Source organism: Gymnoscopelus braueri, assembly GCF_963280865.1.
Source record: "Gymnoscopelus braueri genome assembly, chromosome: 10".
In the NCBI taxonomy this organism is placed as follows: Eukaryota; Metazoa; Chordata; class Actinopteri; order Myctophiformes; family Myctophidae; genus Gymnoscopelus; species Gymnoscopelus braueri.
The window spans coordinates 51,089,264-51,113,413 of NC_137611.1; the positions used below are offsets into that span (position 1 = coordinate 51,089,264).

General features: G+C 41.0%; 1 protein-coding gene across 1 annotated transcript; it reads right to left on the bottom strand.

Moving 5' to 3' along the window:
• Positions 1 to 20,864: 20,864 nt before the first annotated feature.
• On the bottom strand, positions 20,865 to 23,548 carry LOC308093670 (uncharacterized protein; the record flags this gene model as incomplete). The annotated part of the gene is made up of 2 exons (XM_080439998.1): positions 20,865 to 21,308; positions 23,384 to 23,548. The coding sequence occupies 2 exons, from the start codon at positions 23,546 to 23,548 to the stop codon at positions 20,865 to 20,867; spliced, it is 609 nt and encodes a 202-aa protein (XP_080296124.1).
• Between the last annotated feature and the right edge of the window lie 602 nt (positions 23,549 to 24,150).

The following is a 24,150-nucleotide window of genomic DNA, read 5'->3' on the forward strand; positions in this document are numbered from 1 at the left end:
ACACATGAGGACTCATACACGTGAAAAGCCTGTTCACAAAGGGAATAAAACGTTTAGCTGTACAGAGTGTGGCAAAGTGTTTAATCGTAAGGCAACTCTGAATAGACACACCAAGATTCATGCAGAAGGAAAAACTACGTGCACAGTTTGTGGTAAGGTCTGTAATGACAAACGTAACCTACAAGTACACATGAGGACTCATCCAGGGGAAAAGACGGGTCACAAAGGGAAGAAAACTATTATTTTTGTGGCAAAATGTTTAATCGTAAAGATAGTCTGAACAAGCACACACTGATTCATACAGGAGAAAAGCCCTTTACTTGCACAGTTTGTGGCAAAGGATTTAATAACAAACGTAACCTAAAAAGACACATGAAGACTCATACAGGGGAAAAGCCATGTACGTGCACCGTTTGTGGCAAAGCCTATAGAAACACGAGTCATCTTAAAGTACACATGATGACTCATACTGGGGAAAAGCCGTTTAGGTGTACAGTTTGTGGCAAAGGCTGTAAGCGTAAGATTGAACTAAAATTTCACATGAGGACTCATACAGGGGAAAAGCCGTTTGCATGCCCGGTTTGTGGCAAAGGCTGTATAAGCGCAGGTCTGCTCAAATTGCACATGAGGACCCATACAGCGGAAAAGCCTGCTTTAAGTTAAGACATTGACACAGAGTTAAAACGTACAACTAAAATCTACAAATGGATTGAGAATCAAGGTGTTGCAGAAGTAACAACATAAAATAACTAGGGATGGGACAATATGAAAATGTTATGTTACAATTATTGCGACTGGTATTACATCCATTCCTATTTTAAATGCTTACATTTGGGTTTTATCAACTTAGCATCTTGCAAAAGAGCATCATGATACTACTTGGTCAAATTGAATGTGCTATCCAACAGAAGCCCACAGTGGTAAAGCTGGTTGTTTTCTTTCACTTACAACATAATATAATTTGTATTTGGTCAACACAGTCTCCCAGAAGTCACATATTGACTTTTGTGCAGAACGCCTTCCAGTCACAGTTTGACTTCCCAGCAGTCACAATGTGACTTCAGGGTAGCTCCATAGACAATACATAGCTCAATAGACAACATGCTAAGAGACGTGATTTAAATACAACATAACACACGTCACCACCCAAACAAACCTGGAAATATTTTGTGCATTTTCATATTTTGTTGATAATTTTTAGTGTTTGTTGAGAACGAGAGATTTGTTTAACTTTTCCAACCCCGTGACGTCACTTTAGATTACTTCCGCATTCCGCGTGTTCGTACTGATGTCTTTATCAGTGTCAATAAAGATCTGACAAAAAAAAATGTTTTATGATCTATCTATCTATCTATCTATCTATCTATCTATCTATCTACATAAACGTTCAAATGTTTTAAAAAAGTGCTGACCCTATGGCCACGGATGTTACAATTATGTACGGGTCCTCAAAAGTACCCGTATCTTCTGTATTTTTAATAAAAATCATTTTAATCTTATTGGTGACCATTTTATCAAAGAGTTATAATGTTGCGTGAGTGCAGTACACCTCTCAACCCATAGGGTCGCGTCAAAATATATGGAGAAAATGGCCAGTAATTGGATTAAAAGGCTTTTTATTGAACATTATAAAAGATACGGGTACTTTTGAGAACCCATATTTAATTATAACATCCGTGGATATATTTATATTTGAAATTTGCACGTTTATGGGTAATAAATTGAGAAGTGCAAACACCAGGTTGAAGTTCCGCCATGACTGCCATAATTTATTATGGTTTCCCTAGTGCTCCGGCATATACTGCATCCGGATCCGGACAAAAACATTCCATTTCCGTATCCGCTCTTGATACGAAGTTGGTAAACCAATCACGGGACTTGCGTCTTGCGGAACTGTTTGCACTTTTTCCATTTACAGCCCGTACATCTACATAAACGTTCACTTTCTTTTTTTTTTAAGTGCTGAACCTATGGCCACGGATGTTACAATTATGTACGGGTCCTTATAAGTACCCTTACCCTCTGCATTTTCTAATAAAAAGCATTTTAATCTGATTGGTGGCCATTTTATCAGAGAGGTATAATGTTGCTTGAGTGCAGTACACCTCCCAACCCATAGGGTCACGTCAAAGCATAATGAGAACATTTGGAGAAAATGTCCAGCGATTGGATTAAAAGGCTTTTTAATAAACATTACAGAAGATACGGGTACTTTTGAGAACCCATATATAATTATAACATCCGTGGCCATGAGTTAATATCTTTTTATTTATTTGAAGGTTTATGTAGATGCAAACACCAGGTTTAAGTTTCCTCATGACTGCCATGATATTTCTAAATGTCACATGACATTGCTGCTCCTATGACCCACAATTCATTGCTACTCCCCATTAACAGGTAAGGAGACGTCACTTGTTTTGTCTTCATTCATCTAATAATAAAATATTTAATCTGCACCACTAAATGATACAACTACACCACAGGGTCTTTGTTAGCATGTTGGTGTGTGTGTGTGTACATTAGAAAGTTGTTGGATCTGTACGTTTAAGATACCTTTTTTGGGAGATTTCATGTAGCTAAACTAAGTGCTAGCCTAGCTAAGTGCTAGTGCTAGCTAGCTACAACAACAACAACAGTCAATGACTTTGGATTGATTTGGCAGTTTTTGGCCTTTGTTTGTATATTTCATATTATTTATCACATCTGCCTTTGTGGACTTTGTTTGCAAAACACTAAAAGTAAACAGAAATGTTACATTTATTTACAATTTCCACTCCAGTGTAGGGTGGTCCAGGGACCTAAAAGCAGTGGCGTGGGACACATGTTTTTGTTTCGTTAGTTGTTGTTTTGTTTTTTTTGGGGGGGGGGTCCCAGATGACAGTAAAGTGACAATATAAGGACCAAAAAGAAGAAAACAAAGAAATGAAATGAAATTCATAAAAAGTCATCAAGAAAATACTATACAAACTGGTCAAACATTGACCAAATTGTCAAATAATATAAGAAAGAGGTAAAAATGTATCTACAAGCGTTGTGAGCTTGTAGATGTGTTATTTTCACAATGTTAATCTTTGGAACCGAGTCAAACAAAATGTAATGCCTAAACAACTCCTACATTCCAAATGCTTGTCAGGGTGGGGGGTCCCCAGTTCAAATATGATTATTTTGGGGGGTCGCGGCCTGAAAAGGTTGAGAACCACTGACCTGGGGGACCCCGTCAGAATGATGAATTAAAACACTTAATTATAGAGGGTTTTGTTTTATTATTGGGCTATTCAAAAATAGCTGATCTAAAAGCTCACAATGCCTCGTGATGATGTGTTTGTAGGTCTGCCACGTTAATTGTCTCACGCTCTTTCTCGCTCGCTCTCTCTATCTCTCTCTGTGTGTTCACTGTTGCTGTTTGTCTTAGATCTTGTCATTTAAGACAAGATCTAAGTACAAACCCCGCCCAAACTGCCAGGAACAGAATCAGGCAAACAGCAAAATTAAGTGTTCTGTAAGCCTCTTCTCCAAAAGTAAATTGGAAAAAAAAAGTTCCAGAGCAGTGAGTGGGAGCACATCTCTGAAAAAACACAACAACATTTCACGAGAGTAGGCGGCAGCCACAATTACCGTAAGTAAACACTAACGAGACATTGTGTATTGTAGAAACTGTACATTCCCATATGTTTTATTCATATTTGATATTTACTGCTATTGTATAGGTTTTGGCTAGTACAAAGACTGCAGAACCTTGTCATACACCAGTGGTTCCCAGTCTCGGGGTCAGGACCCCCAGGGGGGTTCCCAAATTATTTTGGGGGGTCCCCAGATGATTAGTTTAATGTGCAACTGTGGCTGCGGTTACATGGACAATATTTATTCATTCAGAATGAATTTCGAACATAGATTCATACCCAACTGTTTACATGGAACCTGAATAAAAGTATTCCTCGTTTACATGACCCAAAGCATTCATTCGGAATTTAACTTTTGACATGCACAAAGTGGTCCCGCCTACGCCCAGGCATGGACCAGGGGCCGCCCCAGCTCCACTACCCAGGGCGGAGCTTCCCATGGTGGGCATGGGGAGGAGGCAAATAGCCCCCTTGTGCCTCCGTGGCGGAGGTTTGTCGGCTGTAGGCAGGCCAGGAAGCAACGCACCGACTCCTGCCAGGCAGCGTTGTATGCAGTGCGAGCCCACATTCCTTTGTTATCGCCTATTGTGATCTACAAGTTCAGGCCAGTTTCTGTTTTTTCATTGGTACCAGACACAGTAAGACTTAAGCTATTCTACTACTTGTCACGTTTCTCATGTAGGCTACCTTAATTCTATTTAAACAAAAAAACATTTAATCTGACTGAATAGATTCTTTTGATTATAAGTTCCTGTTTCATGTCAAGGCCAGGTAAAGATTGTTACTCCATCACAGGCTCAGATCCTCGGAGCGTCCGTTCTCCTGGACAAGTCTGGGCTTAACCATTACAGTATATAAGCTTATTAAATGACATTGTTTTCTCACTCAACAGTAAACAAACCAACATAGTTTATACAGGGTGTATACAGGGTATCTACACATTTCTATAGTGACAATTTAAGGACTTTCAAGACCTTTTTAATACCAAATTGTCAACTACATCAAAGAGGCAAACATTGTGAAAACGCCTTAAAGTAAGAGGCGTTGTGAGCTTGTAGATAGACTATTTTCACTATTTATCTGTGGAACCGTGTCAACCTAAATGTAATGCCTACAATTCCAAGTGCTTGAAATTGTACTCTTACTTTAACTCTGTATTTAGTCTTAATTAAAAATGTTTATGTAATCCTTGGGAAGATTATACAAAAGTGTATACTTGTGATTTGACAATACACTGAAGTTGAGTTGAGTCTTAAGTAGGGTATCGTAGCGAATATATATCCATAATTATGGATTAGTATGAGCGGTTCAAATATCCAGTTTCTCACAGGACAGTCAGTGCCGCCTCGAGAATTTTCAAACACGTTTGATATTTATCTGGATCGCTACTGGCCAAGTGGAACGACACAAAGAGAGGGTACTTTTTGTTTTGCATGGTTTTACACCACACTATTAATGAATTCACAATGGCAATCCCGGTTTAATCCAGATTACAGTGATCCTAAGTGATCCTGGGCGCTACACCAGCCCTACACCAGTCCCCCACAGCCTAGGGAGGCCAGGGCCGAGCTCATGCTTCCTTCAATGCATGAGAGCCAACTGACCTTCTTGTCACCTGACAGGGGGGAGTTTCCCTGGTAGGACGTAGCGCGTGGAAGGAACACGTTATTCCAACCAGTTCCCTTCCCCTCCATCAGGCGCCCCTGCTGTCATGGGGGAGGCGGTATAGCGACCAGGATTATTACATGTTTTTGTGAGGGTATTAACTACCCTAGGAGACACGGGGAGAACATGCAAACTCCACACAGAGTAGGCCCTTTCGCCAACCCCACCTAGGGTATGGGCGCTGATGACGCGGAGGAGAAGACACGGCGCCCACAGCGTCCCCGGCGGGAATCGAACCCAGGACCTTCTAGCTGTGAGGCGACAGCGCTACCGACTGCGCCACCGTGCCCCCTTATATGTGTATAAGTGTACATTCATTGAAACTTTATAGGGGTTAAACGTATATACTTTTTTGATCAGGGTCCCCCAGTTTGTACTAGGTCCCCTCTTTTTTTCCCTGTACCCTGAATCTCTGTTGAAAATGGCCAGTCTACAAGCTACACCACGTCATGGCTAGGGTTGGGATCCGGAATCAGAAGAAATAGATTCAACATTGAGGAACCGGAATTGGTCACATCACATTTGGTTCCATTTGTACACTCTGAGTTACAGACCTGTAACTGTCCACTTGGAACCCCCATATAGGAATCGTTAAATGTTTGCATATAGACCCCTTATCAGACAACTTCACACTGGTGTTATACTATACCACTATACTGTATTCTTATACTTGAACCCCTATATACTACCTAACATTATTGTCATACAATTATATTATTATTTACAGCAGTATCTTATTTATTATTACTGTTATTGCTACCACTTGTATTGCTTGTATCTCCCTCTCCAAAAAATTGGTCTATAATGAACATGCCCAGAAATGTTGTTGTTTGTGCCCAGTTGTTTGTTTGACAAAAACTACGGACAAACTCATACACAAATGAAAAATGCAGATATTTACAGATATTTACATAGCATTGCATCATGGCTTAACTGTTCTTCTCTTTTCATCATTTAAGGTTGCCAGACATGTGACACCCAGGATTCTACTAAGTTATTTGTGTATGAGAGAATAATAAGAGGAGGAAAAATATAGAACCATATACATATATGTTTTGTTTTTTTTTCTCCAAAAAGTGTTATTTCTTCTGCCTTTTCCTGGCTTTATTTATGGTGTCACAGTGTTTAGATACAGGAAGCAGGGAGAGAGTCAGGGAGTGACATGCCGAAAAGGTCTGTCTTGCCTAGGCATCGACCTGGGGACTCACTGTTGGGCATCAGTCTATGTGGTACTCGGAGAACCATGTGTTACTGTACTTCTGTGCTGTTGCATCTTTAACTAATAAAGTATTTAATCAATCAATCAAACCATGTAATTTTTTTCATCTTTTTGTTATGCTTATTGAAAGGCCAGAATGACTCACTGAGACAAGCAAAGATACTAAAATAATGTTATGCCCTACCCTAAACAGCTAATATTGTTGTGTGTCTGTTTAGGGGAAAAATCAAGTCTCAGTCAAATGGAAGCCTTGTTGCGAATGGTAAGAAATTGTTAATATTATTCTAATTTAATTACACTTTTTGCCCTACCTGGGTCAGTGGTTTATGGGTGAAAGCACCAGTTTGTCCTTCCTATCAAATTATCCTTACTATTTAGGAAGGGTTCACCTCATCTTTGTGGTGTAGTAGTAGCACACAGAGGAAGCTAATGCTAAACTTTCTGTCTGGATTTAGGGACCTAATGTTGCTCAGAGTAATCCTCAAAATTGTGGAAAAGAGGTGACGTGGGTGCCTGCCTGAGATAGTCATTATCCTTATCCCTGAGTGTTTAGAATGTTCCTATGAAGAGCTATGCAGTTTTAAACCAATAGACAAGCCATTACACAAGTTTTGTAATTGAGTTCTCTAAATTAATTCCTCTTAATCATTTATTGATACTTCACAGTGGCAAAATCTGGCGCAACTCCTGGGAGCCGGCAGAGAACTACCCTGAGTGATGCCCGAGCCTCCTTCAACCAACCTGGGATTTATTTTTATTTTATTGTTTTTTTGTTACCATATGTGGACTGCTGTTGTGCTGCTACTGTTTTTGCACCTTATTCTGTTGTTCTCTTGCACCTGTTTTTGCACTCTTGATTATTAAAAACTATTTGCAATGTGAATGTAGTGTTTCTTCCAAGAAGTACATTTATAATTGTATGAACCGAGGTTATAATAGTTTTCCATGTAAAGTCTCATATACTGTATATGTTATGGTTTTATTTGTTTGAGAGTAACAACTAAGAACCACAGGCAGTTATTGTGCCCATGCATAGGCTACCTAATTTCACTAGCTACATTATTGTGGGTCCTAAATTATTACATTTTTTGTGGCATGTAACAGAATAGGCTATATCTCACAGGTTCTCTCATTTGAGTGACTCCCTTCTGGTTGGTGCCTGCAGAACTTGCCAATACATACCCCAACATGCATTTATTACAGTATGCAGTTTTTTTTACAGTAGTGTGTAAAAAAAAAAAAAGCTTTCACACACCTAGATTAAGAAGTTTAAAAGTGGGTGTGTAGGCAACATTTACAATAAATGCACACCAGTTTACTTGGTACAAGATAATTTAATGAAGCAACGTTTTGGTCTAAGACAGGCTCTACTTTACAGTACACTAAGATGTCTGATCTGTCATTGGATTGACAGTGTAATGAATGAAGTGAGTACAATATGGGTATAATTATCACCAGTAATATGTCTAGTCAACAAATGAGAGCGTACTGTATATGTACAGACTGATAACTTGATATAGGCCTATATGAGGCAGATATGTGTACAGTGTCATCTATAGGCTCCCTCCAATTGTATGAACAGTTAGAAATATGAGTATGTACAGTCAATCAACAGCATCTGTCAGCAGTTAACATAAGCGGGCAACTGTCCTGCTTCTGTAGTGTACAGCCTGGTAGCCAATGTGTTAATGAGTCATTCATTCGGAGTTATCCAAGAAGAGAACGTATGGTTTATACAATTAGATTAAGGTGATGCACGTACATACACACAATATGTCAATTGCAAAATGAAAAAAGTGGACATTGAAAACCCATACAAACCTTTACTTAATGATTCAGCCTACAATAGCAATAGAAATAGCTCTTAATGTCTAGCGCTGGCCTATGCAGCACAGTGTGTGAAGGAGCTGTATCAGACAGGCCTAATGTATGCTTCGTCATAACCAATCTTCAAGCTCACAACAAGTAGCAACCACGACCCGTTGTGACCTTGTAGATTATCTATTTTAGGCGCACAACGCCATCATACGACAAATTATACATCAAAGCGCATTCATGCTTCTTGGTAGACCATTGTGATCCTATATATTACTATGTATTACCACTCTATTACCAGCATATACTTTCTCAAGATATAAAGAAAAACATCACATGGATGCAATTGGGACATATCATCAGTGTTGTAGCCTGGGGTCGACGGGTGTTTCGGGTCTCGCAACAACATACACCCTCGCCCATGTGCCCCAGCTAGGGTTGATCAAGCCCCGACTTAAGTCCCAGTAGCTACCCACGGTCAGCCCTCTTAGGGAAAGACAGGGCCACTCAGTCCGCTTCTCTGGAACTACTCTGCCGGGACTGGGGGAGAGGAGAGGCTCTGGCACGTGGAGGGACTAGGCTCTGTGGATGGCCTCCAGGCCGGGCTCCTCCTTCGTCTCACCAGGTCCAGGACCTGAGCATTGTGCGACGGCCCGAAATGGTCCGCGAGCCGCCCGTCAATCACCCCGTTGTCATTAAATGCCCCGGTGCTGGCACCTGCGGTGCGAGAGAGTGAGCGTGGGAAGTGTGGAGGACGAGGAAGTCAGACCCTCGTTGCTCTCAGTGTTTGTTCCGTTCGTTTTAGACCGTAAACAAGTGTTCGTAGCCCTCCGTGAAGTGGATGTTGATCCCACGACAGAAGGAGCCACACACCCCGCCATTGTTGTGACTGACTGACACGCAGGGAACCGTTCCAGATCACCTCCACTGCCTGCCTTACTGGTATTTCATTTATCATTTGAGCTCATAAGGCCTACTTTTGTTTTGGGGAGAGTGAACTTTATTTTGATTTATTTGTTTATTGTTTCGGGGAACCTAAAAAGCAGCCGATCTACTCGGTGAAGAGGACTGAACAATAACGCGCGTTGCGTTGCGTCTTGCGTCTTGCGTGCTGCGTGCGTATTAAGGACCGGGCACGGACTATTAAAGCCCGTGGTACATGACTTTATCTATCAAAGCACTTGGTTTGTGAAAGAATTGTGTTGTGCGCTGTTGTGAACTGATGATAATTCATTGAGTTGTGCTTTTGAGTTGAAAACGAGGGGTTACACACGTAACCTGGGTACTGTGATTTTGTGAATTATATTTTGTTTCTTTTTTGTTTCTTTTTTGAAACTGTTGATCCACTGGTTGACTTTTGGTTTATTTTTGCAATTGATGAATTGAATTGAATTGTTTGATGAACTGCTTGGTTGGTTGAACCTAACTTTCTTCACTAAAATAATTGCAACTGAACTTAAAACTTGTGTTGGTTTATTCTCAATGACAAGGGTTGTGTTGGTTTATTCTCAATGACAAGGGTTTATATTTTAAATATCCTTTGTGTGGTTTTCACTAATGGTTAAAAACTCAGATGAGGAAGAACTCACTAAAACAAAAAAGGAGGAATAAGGAGTATTATTTCTCTGGTAGACAGTCTACCTGGCACCCCTACGAATACAAATTAACCAATTCAGTGGAAACCGTTACAGTTGCACCAGACTCCCCCGATCCAAACATTTCCTTCTGGCGTGATGGTTTCTTGGGCCGTGGTGGTACTGCAGGCTCCACTTGCGGCTTGCTTGAATGACCTCCTTAAGGCCTCACAGTGGATTTGTTGGGCTTCTTCCTCACGGAAGACACATGCTGGGGCGCCAACCCATACTGCTCCCGGATATTCATTTTGTAATGAACAGACAGATGTTTTCTAAATCCTAACTTCACAACAATTATCCCACCCCATACAATACCCAGGCAGTTAAAGGTAGGGTAAGTGATATTTTTTGGTTAAAACAAAAAGTATTTTGTTAAAAGGTTAAAATACTATATTCTGATAGTAATCATTGCTATAGAGTGTTTGTTCAGTAACAGGAGTCTCCCTGTCTCTCCAGCTCTTTAATAAACAGAAAATACATTTTTCGGTAGGTGTCAAAATCTCAGCCAATCAGGAGAAAGTACCCATTTTTAAGCTTAATTTGTATAGTGTTCCAGTTAAAATTTTGTCTGCTCATTTCTTAGTGTCATCACTTCCAATTTCACTTGTTTAATCTATATCCTGATTGAGTTCTCTGTCCTGGTTGGATAAAATTGGAAATGAAACTACAAAAAAAAACAAAAAAACTACAAAATACATTTTCTGTTTTATAAAGAGCTGGAGAGACATGGAGACTCTTTATATGGACAGGACACTCTATAGTAACGAGCACTATCAGAACATAGACCCATTTTGCAATTATTTGAATAATTGCAAATCACTTACCCTACCTTTAAGCAGTTACAAGGCACAGTCCTTGCAATCTTATCGGTTTTGGGTGGTGGGGAACAATACTGTCATATTTTACATTTATAGTTGGTAAGAGGGTGAAATCAAGTGTTTACATGTTTTTCTGTATACCATATTCAGTGGCTATGCCTATTGGCTTCGGTATGGCAGGAAATGCCAAGACCTTTTCCAAAACTGATTGACCCCATGTATTTAGTACATTCTGTTGCTGACTTATAAGCCTTCAAAGGCGTAACAGTGTCAATATGTTCAATATATTTATCTGTACCTTATACACAGTCATCCTTTACAATTTGGAACACATTAGACCCCATTATCCCATCAACCCATAAACTACATAACCCTAACCCAAATGTACCATACAGTATCCTGTATTCCCCTTTTCTTAATACGGCCATTTAGAGCCTTATTCTCCAGGCTGGCAGCATGAACTTCGATTATAGTAGGCTACATTGTACTTTCAATACTATGATACCATGATAATTCTTCTATGATACCATGATAATTCTTTTATGAAAAAGGTCAGTAGGCCTATCAGCCTACTGGTTAGTTGTGAGCTATGATGCAAACCAAGCTATCAGTCAGAAAAATTGTATCAGTGAAGTGGCTCTGGATTGGCTGTGCTCCTAACAGGTCATTATGGCTATGTATTACTATGTAATACCACACTAATAGCACACTATTACCACACTGTATTACAGGCTTCTCCTGATTATATGTGATATTTTCTTTATATTCTTTATTATATGTGATCTTATAACTCGATATGAGCCTGCCTGCTGTCTGGGATCATCCAGCAGTGCCCTTCTGATGATTCCAAAGTCTTGACTTGCCTTGACGGCTTTTGCTGTGCAGGTCCCTTGGCTTTGGAACTCCCTGCCTGGGGCTCTCAGGAAGGCAAACTCAGTATCATCTTTTAAATCTCACTACATTTCACAGCTGTTTCTTAATTGATGAATAGTTAATATACTTCACTTTTTCTTGACCTTGGGTCAAATATAGCTTGACCTTCAAATATAGCTGAATTATCCACCTACACATATGTATGACATACTGTAACAGCATGTTATTAAAAGGTGTATGCTTTTGTGACTCACTAATATCCAAGGCTAAGCAAAACAAACAGCTTTATTTGTTTTGAATACACAATTGATACATCACTGTAAAACGTTCAGTCAATCGGTGGCCCTTAGGGGACCCCCTGTTCTCTGATGTTGACATTATTGTTTACAGACAGACAGACAGACACACACACACACAGTACATGTTTTGCATTACAGTCTATGACAGCAGTCATCTCCATATTTTGGTATCAACAGAAAAACACACAACACAGATTCCTGGATTTTTTTTGGTCTTTGTGGCACATTCCTACAGGCAGGTATGCCAGTAATCATCATTTAATTTCCCATTATGGCATCCTGTGGTAATATGTACTGGTGTACGAAATGTCCTGCAACTTGAGTGGGAATGAAGGCATATTCATTTTTGTATGACAAAGAATGTTCTAGGAATCAGTGTTATCACATCACAGGTTTACAGGTGTAAGAGTGAAGGTGAAGTTCCATCATTAATTATTTTCAAGAAAGGAGGGGCAGAGAGAGGGAAAACATATTTACATGTTACTCATTTCACTCCTTGGTTGGTTGAATGCTTGATTCTTAATAAAGCCAATCATTCAATGACCGCTGAACTCAATAACAGAGCGCTGTCTAATCAAACACTCAGCACCTGGCTCTTATCAATCTGCATTGCTTTTTAAAATGTATTCAACAGTGCAACAACAGTAAACAAGTCCAACAGTAAACAAACACAATGTCATTTACAGCTGAACAGTACACTCAAGTATGTTTTCAAAAACATTTGCAGCGAGGAATAGACAATGGCGTAACCCGAATATTAATTCTATTTGATCAACACTTCCTGTTGTTGGAAGTATGGATAGGTCCACATAGAGCAGGTATGTACATGATGTTAGACGTGAGGTGCAAAAAGTAGTAGCAGCAGGTCCACAAAAGAAGGTAGTCTGCATGAAGCAAAAACATCACAGGTAAAAACTCCACTGGAAAGGGTAACAAGTCGACACCAAGCGTGGTAATCCAACATAGAAAAAGCAGTCCGTCAACAAAAGTGTTCCAGCGTTTTAGGTGTGCATAGGAGTGAGAGAGCCAGAGGGACAGAGAGAGCGAGAGAGACGACCAGATGAGAGGCAAATCAGATGGTATCCAAGCCTGCAGATGGATGCTATTCCTTTGTTAATCCAGAATATATCTTTTACCATCCCCAGTTTTAGAAACCTCTCACACATGCAGGCTTTTGCTGACTACAGTTCGTCATCAGACATTTCAGAGTCAATGTCATATTCATCATCATCATCGTTGTCGTCCAAAAAGTTGATTTTCTCTGCTCCGGACAAAACTTGTAGGTAACAGTCTTGTGAGTGAGTCATCATTTATTTTATGTTCTACAGCTTTCTTTGAATGATGCTCTGCAGACCTTTCAATCCCTCTTCACTTAGGCCCCACTGTGAATATTGGATGTAGAACACAAGATAAAGCCTGTGTTAGTAACTTTAACAACAGTCATCAGAGTTGTGTATTATGTCTATGAATTATTATATTGCAATACATACCATCCATTGCCTCAGAGGAAATAATGCAGGACAGCTCCTTCAGGCCTTCGGCACGAGTTGAAAGAGATTTCCAGTGGTGATTCATCTCTGTCACGAGGATCTTCTTCTCATCCTCAAGTCTCCTTACAGCCATGATGATGTCGAATGCCTTTCTCCTCGTCCTTAAGTCTGGAATGCATTTTTGACAAAGACAAAGGCCGTTTCTCAATACCCGAACTTGTCTGTACTCCCGTCCTCACGAACTCGTGATACGTCATCAGTCGCTGCCCAAGTACTGTTCCAATTCTAAGTTCGCATTTGCCCAAGTACAGACCAAATACCCGGATGTGAACTTGATCCGCCCGGATCCGCCCCCTTTACCGAGCATGCTTCAGACTAGACTCGCTGAGGACTTTTCACAGCAGATTGCCCAGAATGCAACACCGCACCGGACCACCAGCGCTTGAAAAACAGGACCATTATGGCGGACACGGACCGCGGTAAGAAATGTCCGAATTTTTTTTTGTTTTGCCACAGAATGTAATTTTAAGATTTATTTTAGGCTTGAATGTTGTTAATTAACTTAAAATCTGTGGCTGATTTGTGCACCGAACTTTCGGACGTTTGTGTAGCCGGCTAGCCGCTGTTAACCCGGCCGCAGATGACCGGCCCGTCAGACCACTGTACCCCGCCTAAGAAGCCTTATTTGCGGCCAGTACTTTTGAAAGTTTCCGCTGGTTCAGCTGGGTCTTCTTTGTAGTGGTTCAAATGAGATCTAATTAGTTGTGGATATATTTATTGGACTTCTATAGTCTCAGCCAATTTTGGGGAGATAGAACTGCCTCTGACTAATGTTTGATATGTGTTTATGCGAGTAGTATTAACGTTATTTTACTTCAATTGAAGGTATGCGTCCAGGGAGTTAATTCTGCACTGAGCTGTCAACGAGACTTTTCACCAAGCAAGAGGACTTCATCCAGAGAAATATGCATTTGTTTATCAGTTGTGGAAAAAGTACTCACATTTTTTACTTGAGTAAAAGTAACAATACTGCAATGTAGAAATACTCTGTTACAAGCAAAAGTCCGGAATTAAAAAATTACTTGAGTAAAAGTACAAAAGTATTGGTATAAAAATGTACTTAAATACCAAAAGTTCAAAGTAATCCTTATGCAGAATGTCCCATTTCACAAGTTTTCTAATGTATAAAATGTCTAGAAATCTTTTGAAAATAGCAGACCCTACAAGTCCTATAAGTGAGCTTGTAGATCGGCTATTTTCTAATGGGCGAAATGTAGATATGGCTCAAGTGGTTAATGTATGTTTTGTAATAATAATCTAAATCTACAAAGTAACTAGTAACTGAAGTTTTCTAATAATTGTAATGGAGTAGATTTGGAGTAGAAGTAGTGGAGTAAAAGTATTGGAAATTGGAAATACTCAAGTAAAGTATAAATACCTAAAGATTGCACGGTACAGTACTTGAGTAAATGTACTTTGTTGCTTTGACCACTGGTCTTTTGTCTCAGTTGGGCAAATTGGTTTGACTGAGTGCAAAGTTAGGATTCATAACTATAGTTCAACTTTATTAGTAAATTAGTCCATTTAACCTATTAGTATCCAACTTTAAAGTGGTACTTAACTGCCTCTTTTGTGTTCTTTTGATCAAATTTGCATGTAATTATTATTGAACAATTGCTACCAATGTGCATTTAAACTAACATACAGCATTACAATATTATTCAAGGGACAGATGTGGAAACCCAGGCCCTCATTACCTGGCGGGGGACCAATGACCGGTACTTCACTGGGAAGAAAAACACGTTTAAATCTGGATGGGAGTGAGTATTGAGTGCTTCTAGCATTTCCTATATATCTGGGCAGTGGTTGGTGTCAGATTTGGGCAGTGTCCATCTTTAATGATTTCTTATTATTGTAGTGGAAGTGAGTCAGTATTGTTGTTTTCTCAGGGAATTTGTTAAGACTTCAGGCCTGTCCATGACAGGCAAACAGGCAGGCAAGAAGTGGAATAATCTCAAAGATCGCTACAAGGTAATCTGAACATCTGCAAAGACGCAGCATTCCTTGAGTGAAAATGTTACTTGGGAATGTGAATAGTCAGTTTCACAGTGTAGTAATTAGAACCCTATTTCCAGGAGCATAAAGATCCACCATCTGGGAAAGGGGTAGAGCCCGGTGATGCCACAGCTGCCACCTGGAAGTGGTACAGTCAGATGGATGCTGCTCTCGGGGGGCAGCACTCAATTAATGCCCCCCTGGTGGTTGCATCCAATATCACTGCCACTTCAGGTGGCGTGGTCCGCTTAGCGACCTCTAGCCTATCAGAAACAGAGGAAGCCAGGGAGAGCCAGCCAGAAAAAAATGAAGATTTGCTGGATTTCTTGCGAGAGCAGTCCGAGAGAGAAGAGGAGAGGCACAGGGAGGACTTGAGAAGAGAAGAGGAGAGGGAAAGGGCAGCCACACAGCGCTCAGAGAGATATCTGGCTCTGTTTGAGAAACTGGTGGACAAAATGTAGTGAAATAATCATATTTGAACTGTTTTGGTTTAGTAATGGTGTTCTTTGTTTATTTAAGGGGTATTTAAAGGTCTAGTAGTTCCTTTAAGAAATGTGCAGATACCCTGTGTACTTATACTGTGTGTTGGTTTGTTTACTTCGGAGTGAGCAAACAATGTTGCACTTTAACCCATTAAAACTGGGAAAGTATCTGTGTCATTTGCATCAGTCTTTTTACCACTTTAACCATATTTGATACTTTGGCTATTCACAAATGGCAGATGTTCAAGCTCACAGCGTGTCACTTTTTGCCGCACTTTGAGCTTGTAGATCTGCTATTTTTGAAAGAATTTTGAAAATGTATGCAAATATTTGAACACATATACATTTTTAACTAAAATCTTTGCTTCTCGGGGTCCCTGGAACAAAAAAGTTGGAACGAAGTTTGAGCACCACTGATAAAGCAACATAAGTTTTTCAGAAAAGCCTCAGGTCTTAATGGATTAAGCTGTTCATCTGGGGACCCCCCCCCCCCCCCCCCCCAAAAAAAAACTACCCCCCTGGGTAGTGTACCGTTAATATGTAATATATGTTGTCTATTTTGTTCACTTCCCAGGGATTTGTTTCATTTGTCAATTGTTGTACAAGTAATTACATTTTAACACATTCTTGAAAGTAAATTATATTATTTAATTTGATTTACAACAAAACAGAAAAGACACCATTGCATGAAATTAATATAATACAACATATATATAAATATATATATATATATATATATATATATATATATATATACACAACTATTTACAATCTAATTATATGAAATGAAATGATGCAACTTGTACTATGAATGCTTAGTCAACTTGACCGTTGGCCTCTGTACTTAGTCTGCTCTTTTTCCCTCTACAGCAATTCTTCGCGGTGTTGTGAGCTTATAGATCTGCTATTTTCGGCTATTGTTCGGAACAATAGCAGATCTATAAGCTTGTTCCCCATCAAACAAAGAGTTGGCGGACCCTCTTTAGTAACTCTAAGAACCCCCTAGAGGTTCCGGACCCCCTGTTGAACACCCCTGCTGTACACAAACCTTCCTCTGTCTGTAGATCAGGGGTCTTCAATGTTTTTCAGGCCAAGGACCCCTATAGCTGAGAGAGAGATGAAGCAGGGACCCCCTACTACATATGTTGCAGATTAAACCTTTTCATAGATTTCATAGATAGATCCATGGACTTGTTTGACAGCACTATCATTGTGTAGTGTTGTGCTAGATTCATGTTAATGTGTATTTTCATATATTTAACCACTTGAACCATCAATACTTAGTAAACTTGACCTTGCGCTCTGTACTTGGTCTGCTCCCCCCTACACCAAACCTCTCTGCTGAAAATAGCAGATCTGCTATTTCCAGCTAATGTTCCTCTCAGAATAGGGATGCTAGGGTTCAAGTGGATAATGTAAAAAAAAAGTTCCTATCACACAAAGATTTGGTGGACCCCCCTGTAGTAACTCTGAGGACCCCCTAGGGGTCCTGGACCACCGTTGAAGACCTCTGCGCTACATGTAATCATGGTCTCCCAGCCATGCATCCAGTTCATCAGGAGCACTGATTTCATCAGCAAGCCTCTCTCGGAGACCGTTCCCAGACAGTTCCCTCTCAGCGCCGTCTGCGCCATCCTCCTCAACTGGGCCCGGGCCATCCTCCTGCTCCTCCTCCTCGTCCAGGATATCCCCTGCTGCCTTGCAAATGTTGTGGAGTATGCAGCATGCGGCGATCACCTTTGGGGCAAAGATGGGCCTGATCTCCAGGGCCCGAAGGAAGATCGAGCGCCACCGTGCCTTCAGCATCCCAAAGGTACGCTCTACGATGTTGCGTCCTTTGGTGTGGTGCCGGTTGTACCGTGCTTGAACTTGGCCTGTGAATTCAAATGTACTTTGTAAATCTATTGTGTATTTCAAAGTCACCAAAGTACTCTCTCTGTGTGTGTGTGTGTGTGTGTGTGTGTGTGTGTGTGTGTGTGTGTGTGTGTGTGTGTGTGTGTTTTCTTATGACACAGGAAGAGCGTTCTTACCTGCCAAAGGCTTGCGGTATGGAGTCATAAGAGCCACAGGGTGCTGCAAGCACGGATAGCCTCCATCACCCAACAGGAAGTACCTTGCTGGTGGATACAGGGCCTGCTTGTAGAAGCGTGATCGCCGCATGACAAGGGCATCATGTACAGTACCTGGTTGGCCAATGTATGTTGAATGTTAATGTTTTGAATAGCCAAATAAATCTTAAGATGACAGTCTTAATCTGAATGTTTTAGAAAATGTTTGGATACAATTTGCATTGGCTATTGATTTCATGTTTTGTCCCAAAACATGCCTAGCATTACTTGAAATACGTGCAGCCTAATGTACAGGGTCCCCACAGTCATGAAATTCCCTGAAATATTTCATAATTAGAAAAAACCTTTTCCAGTCCTGGAAAAGGTTTTGAATTTATCAAGGGTCGTGGAAAAATATTTGGCTATGCATTGTTTTTGGCTATTGATTTTGTTGATAAAAAACATTTTCCAAAACATGTACATTACACAAAACATGTAACATAAGTTAGTTTTTCGCCAAACAGGCTGTGTGATTGCAGCCTAAATGTATATCGGACGTGACAAAAAGAACAGATTAAGAGAAGACTGCACAAGCCATTATCCCCAATGCAATCTTGCGCTCTCTCCCTCTCTAACCATGGAAGAGAGACGTTGCCTTGGAATAAAATTATATTTGATACACATATTTGTATCAAGCAGATTGCTTTAAATTATCGTATATTTTTTCTTGTCAGGAATCCAGTGGAGAGCCACCCCACCCCGGCCGGGAGGAAGCTGATGACCTGGAAAAGACCGGGGAAGCTTCCTCCCGCCCCCACCCTCCTGGCCGCGAGGAAGCTGAGGACCTGGAACAGACCGGCGAGGCTTCCTCCCGAAACAAATCCAGCATATCTTCATTTTTTTTTCTTAGGTCGTGGCTGGCTTTCCCTGGCTTCCTCTGCTTTCGAAGAAGGGCTAGAGGTCGCTAAGCGCACCACGCCACCTGCAGCTGTGGCACCACCGGGCTCTATCCCTTTGCCTGTTGGTGGGTCTTTATGCTCCTGAAAATAGGGTTCTAATTACTGCACCCCGGCCGGGAGGAAGCTGATGACCTGGAAAAGACCGGGGAAGCTTCCTCCCGGCCCCCCCCCCTGCCCGCAATGAAGCTGAGGACCTGGAGAAGACCGGCGAGGCTTCGGCCAGGTAAAAGTGACCAAAATGAAAATGCACTGTGATATGTTAGCTTGTAGATCTGTTCTTTTTGTCAGGTGACACCTTTACTGTAGTCTATCTAGGCAGAGGCATTGATAGCACACATGTTTAAAGGTCAATACCACTTTGGTAGAGGCTAGGGTTGTGTAGTTAACGTGCCATGATGTAACTCCAAAGGTGGACAAGAAATCAAAAATAATCGCTCCAACACAGATACCCTACAGCACCAGTGAGGGCAAAAGCTTTCTGTTGATGTAGGGGGGGACCATTCGGACGTGGCACCCGTCTATGGCACCGGCAGCATGGCGCAATACCGTTCCCAGACAAGTCCCTCTCAGTGCCATCCCCCTGGCCGCGAGGAAGCTGAGGACCTGGAAAAGACCGGGGAAGCTTCCTCCCGGCCCCCCCCCCCCTGCCCGCAATGAAGCTGAGGACCTGGAGAAGACCGGCGAGGCTTCGGCCAGGTAAAAGTGACCAAAATGAAAATGCACTGTGATATGTTAGCTTGTAGATCTGTTCTTTTTGTCAGGTGACACCTTTACTGTAGTCTATCTAGGCAGAGGCATTGATAGCACACATGTTTAAAGGTCAATACCACTTTGGTAGAGGCTAGGGTTGTGTAGTTAACGTGCCATGATGTAACTCCAAAGGTGGACAAGAAATCAAAAATAATCGCTCCAACACAGATACCCTGCAGCACCAGTGAGGGCAAAAGCTTTCTGTTGATGTAGGGGGGGACCATTCGGACGTGGCACCCGTCTATGGCACCGGCAGCATGGCGCAATACCGTTCCCAGACAAGTCCCTCTCAGTGCCATCCCCCACCCCCCTGGCCGCGAGGAAGCTGAGGACCTGGAACAGAGCGGCGAGGCTTCCTCCCGGCTCCACCCCCTGCCCACAAGGAAGCTCAGGACGTGGAGTAGACCGGCGAGGCTTCGGTGAGGTAAAAGTGACCAAAATTAAAATGCACCGTGATATGTTGTTAGCTTGTAGATCTGTTCTTTTTGTCACGTGACACCTTTACTGGAGTCTATTTAACGTGCCATGGTGGACAAGATTAAGAAATCACAAATAATCGCTCCATTGATTAGAAATTTATCATTCTAAATATGCTCCTCATTGACTTACATTGTACATAAACATTGACATTATTATTAGCACATAAACGAATGTAAACAACGCTGATTCAGACGATATAGAACATCACCAAACCCAGTACTGTTTTGTTTATTCTAATAAAAATTTTAACTTCCTGTTGGTTTTACTAGTTGAAGACTGCGGATTGCCGTCTTGTTGAGATGCCATGTTGGCCTGCCTCTCTAGTGTTGTAAGTTTATCTAACTAGGCAATTTTTGTATTGGATAATGCTTTGTGTTAATTAGCCTAGACTTGACAGTTTTGTTCTTATTAAAAATAGTAAAATCAACAGGAAGTTTCGATTTGCACTAAAAATACAAACAGTACTGGCTTTGGTGATGTTCTATATTGTCTGAATCAGCTTTGTTCGTTTATGTGCTAAAAGAGTGACGCGTGACAAGGGCATCATGTACAGTACCTGGTTGGCCAATGTAAACAGGAACCTGCCATTCGCAGATACCCTGCAGGACCAGTGAGGGGAAAAGCTTCCTGTTAATGTAGCACTTTTTTTGTGGCAGTCTAGGGGGGACGATTCGGACGTGGCAACCGTCGATGGCACCGGCAGCATGGCGGAATACCGGATGTCCAGCTAGCCAGCGAAACTCGGCCCCCACCTCCTCCATGTCCTCGGGTCTGGGGAAATGAATCACTCTGTGGAGGAGCTCTGTCATCATTTCCTCCCAAGACCTTGTGGACCGTCCTGCAGATGGTGGAGATTGGCATCCCGAAGGCGTCTCGTGTCATCCTGTAGGACGCCCCACAGGCCAGCCAGTAAAGTGTCACCAGCACCTCAATTTCATGGCTCCATCCGTGGTCCTTCTCCCGGGGCAGCATATGGATGAGCATGGTCACACTCAACCTGGATAGCCGTAGGGCTGGTTTTGTGTCGCCACCGGCGAAGTACAGGGGACTGAGGAAGGGGACATGCTCATTCAATTGCGCATAGCGCACTGTGGGTTGGTCCTGTAAAAAAAAGAACATCATGTCACAAAATGGCAGATATACAAGCTCATAGTGCGGCACTGTGCCACGCTATGAGCTTGTAGATCTGCATTTTTTTTTAAACTCTGGGACATTTGTGCACATTTTTTTTTTTTTTTTTTTTTTAAATCATTGCTTATGTGGGGGTCCCTGGAATAAAACGTTTTGAGATGGGGGTCCGCGGCCAAATGTTTTCTAAATCCTAACAGTATGTTGTATAAGTGGTACTCCAACTTTGCCATGTCAAGGGCCCACAAAATGATATGTATTTAGCCGCGAACCCCCATCTCTAAATGTTGTTCCAGGGACCACCCAGAAGCACAGATCGGAGTTTAAAATGTTTGCTTTAAAACATATATATATACAAGTTTTGTTGTGCACAAATCTTCCACGATTTTTCAAAAAAATATCAGATACAGTAGACCAGCTCATAGTGAGCTTGTATGTCTGCTATTTTTGAATAGCCAAAGAAATCTTAAAATGACACACAGATGCTTTCCCGGTCTTAATGGGTTAACTGATTTTTTTTAATGCTTGGATCTAATTTGCATTGTCTATTGTCCCAAAACATGTCTAGCATTACTTGAAATACGTGCCACCTAATGTACACAGGATGTCATGTGACAAAAATAATAGATCTACAAGCTAACGCGTTGCGTCATACATTGTTGCCTTGTAGATCTGTTCCTTTTGTCACGTGACACCTTTGCTGGAGTCTATCTAGGCAGTGGCATTGATAGCACACATGTTTAAAGGGCAAGACCACTTTGGTAGGGGTTGGGGTTGTGTAGTTACCTTGCCATGATGTAACTCCAAAGGTAGTCAAGAAGAAAAAAAAAATTGAAAAAAATTAGAAATTGATAATTCAAAATATGCTCCACATTGACTTACATTGTACAGTGAAACAGCTCTCAAAGTCACTCTTTTAGCACATAAAGAAACAAACTGATTCAGACAATGATCCAGATCCAGTCCGGGTTTTCTTCTTAATAAAAATAGTTAATCAACAGGAAGTTGATATTTTTATATTAAAAAAAAACAGTACTGTGTTTGGTGATCTATATTGTCTGAATCAGACTTGTTAGTGCTAAAAGAGTGACTTTAAGAACTGTTTCACTGTACAGTGTCAATGAGGAGCATATTTTGAATTCTCAATTTCTAATCAATGGAGCAATTATTTTTGATTTCTTGTCCACCTTGGACAGGTAACTACACAACCCAAACCTCTACCAAAGTAGAGGTTGGAACCCACTCCCACCTCACATCAAAGCCGCCCCCACTCTTGCCGTGTTCAAAACCCACCTTTTTAGACTCGCTTTCCCTGCTTAACCCAAACCAAATCTCACTTTCTTCCTCTAAGCCTTAGCCTTTTGTTTTTAGCCTTTTAACATCTTCTTTTTCTCCTAATAAAATTGTTTTTAAACTGTTTTGTAAAGCGACTTTGGGTACTAGAAAAGCGCTATATAAGTCTGATGTATTATTATTATTATTATTATTATTATTATTAAAGTGATCTTGCCCTTTTAAGATTATTGCACCATTGCTATACGCCTGGAATTGGGGCTAAATACTTTGGAAAAGTTTTGAAAATATTGCCTATATTGGCATAACTGATTATTTTACTTTTTTAAAATCTCATAGTGATTTCACCATAACATCAAAATATCAAGGTCCATATCACCCAAACCTACATTATTACATTATTATGTAATGAAGACCAGAGTTGCAACTGTACTTGGACCTATTTCTGTCTACACCACATCTCTTGAATTGCTGAAATCTTGCAGAATTATCAGACCAGAAAGCCACTGTAGCCTTATATGAAATATAGTGCTTTTCACTAATGACGTGTCCCACAGTTTATATAAAGGTTTATGTTTCACCATACATAAAGCTAGCCTTCATAGACATGACTCATGACCTCACACAGATGAGGTACAGTATAGGTACTTTATTTGTGTTTTATTTATGCTTACCAAGTAAACTGTGAAGTCTAGGCTAACTACTAACACAAAGCATGATCCAATACAAAAAATTGCCTAGTTAGATAAACTTACAACACTAGAGAGGCAGGCCAACATGGCATCTCTCCTCTGCCTCCTCAGCTCCATCCTGGCTCTCCTTGCACGGATTCTCCTCCTCCACTGGGCAGCCTCCTCTTCAGCCTCTAAATGCAGCATGCCTACAGCCACAGCAGCAACTACAAGACGCTTCTGGTCCATTTTTGTCCCGTTCTCACTTTTAAAATGCTTGTCTTTCTTATAATATCAATATAATATCTAATAATAAAATACAGTGATTTTGTTTGAATATGATGGAATATGATTAAGGATTACTGTGATTATGGTAAGCTCACATTTCATATCACACACACACGATACAGTAAGAACTCCTGTAAGTTATTAAAAGTAAAAAAAATAAAATAAATAAAACGTTTTTTAAGAAACGTTTATTTTGCATGGGCAGGGACCACCTGCAATACCTTTGCGGACCACCAGTGGTCCGCGGACCACCGGTTGAAAACCCCTGGTATAGGCCTTCATATGCATATTTCTATACGCTTTTTAAAAAATATAACAGTAAATGGGATATTAACATGTATTTCTCTTTTAAAAACGAAAAGAGGCAGTGTTTTATTAAAATTTTATTTTTTATAGAATGTTTTGTTGTAAACAGCACATTAAACTTATTTTATACTCCGTTGTACAAAAATAACGAGATGGTGACGTCATCGAGTACGCTGCCGTTCCAACTACCGTACTCCCGTTCTCCCGTCCTCCCGTCCTCGGAAGTACGCTGCCGTTCCAACTACCGTACTCCCCTC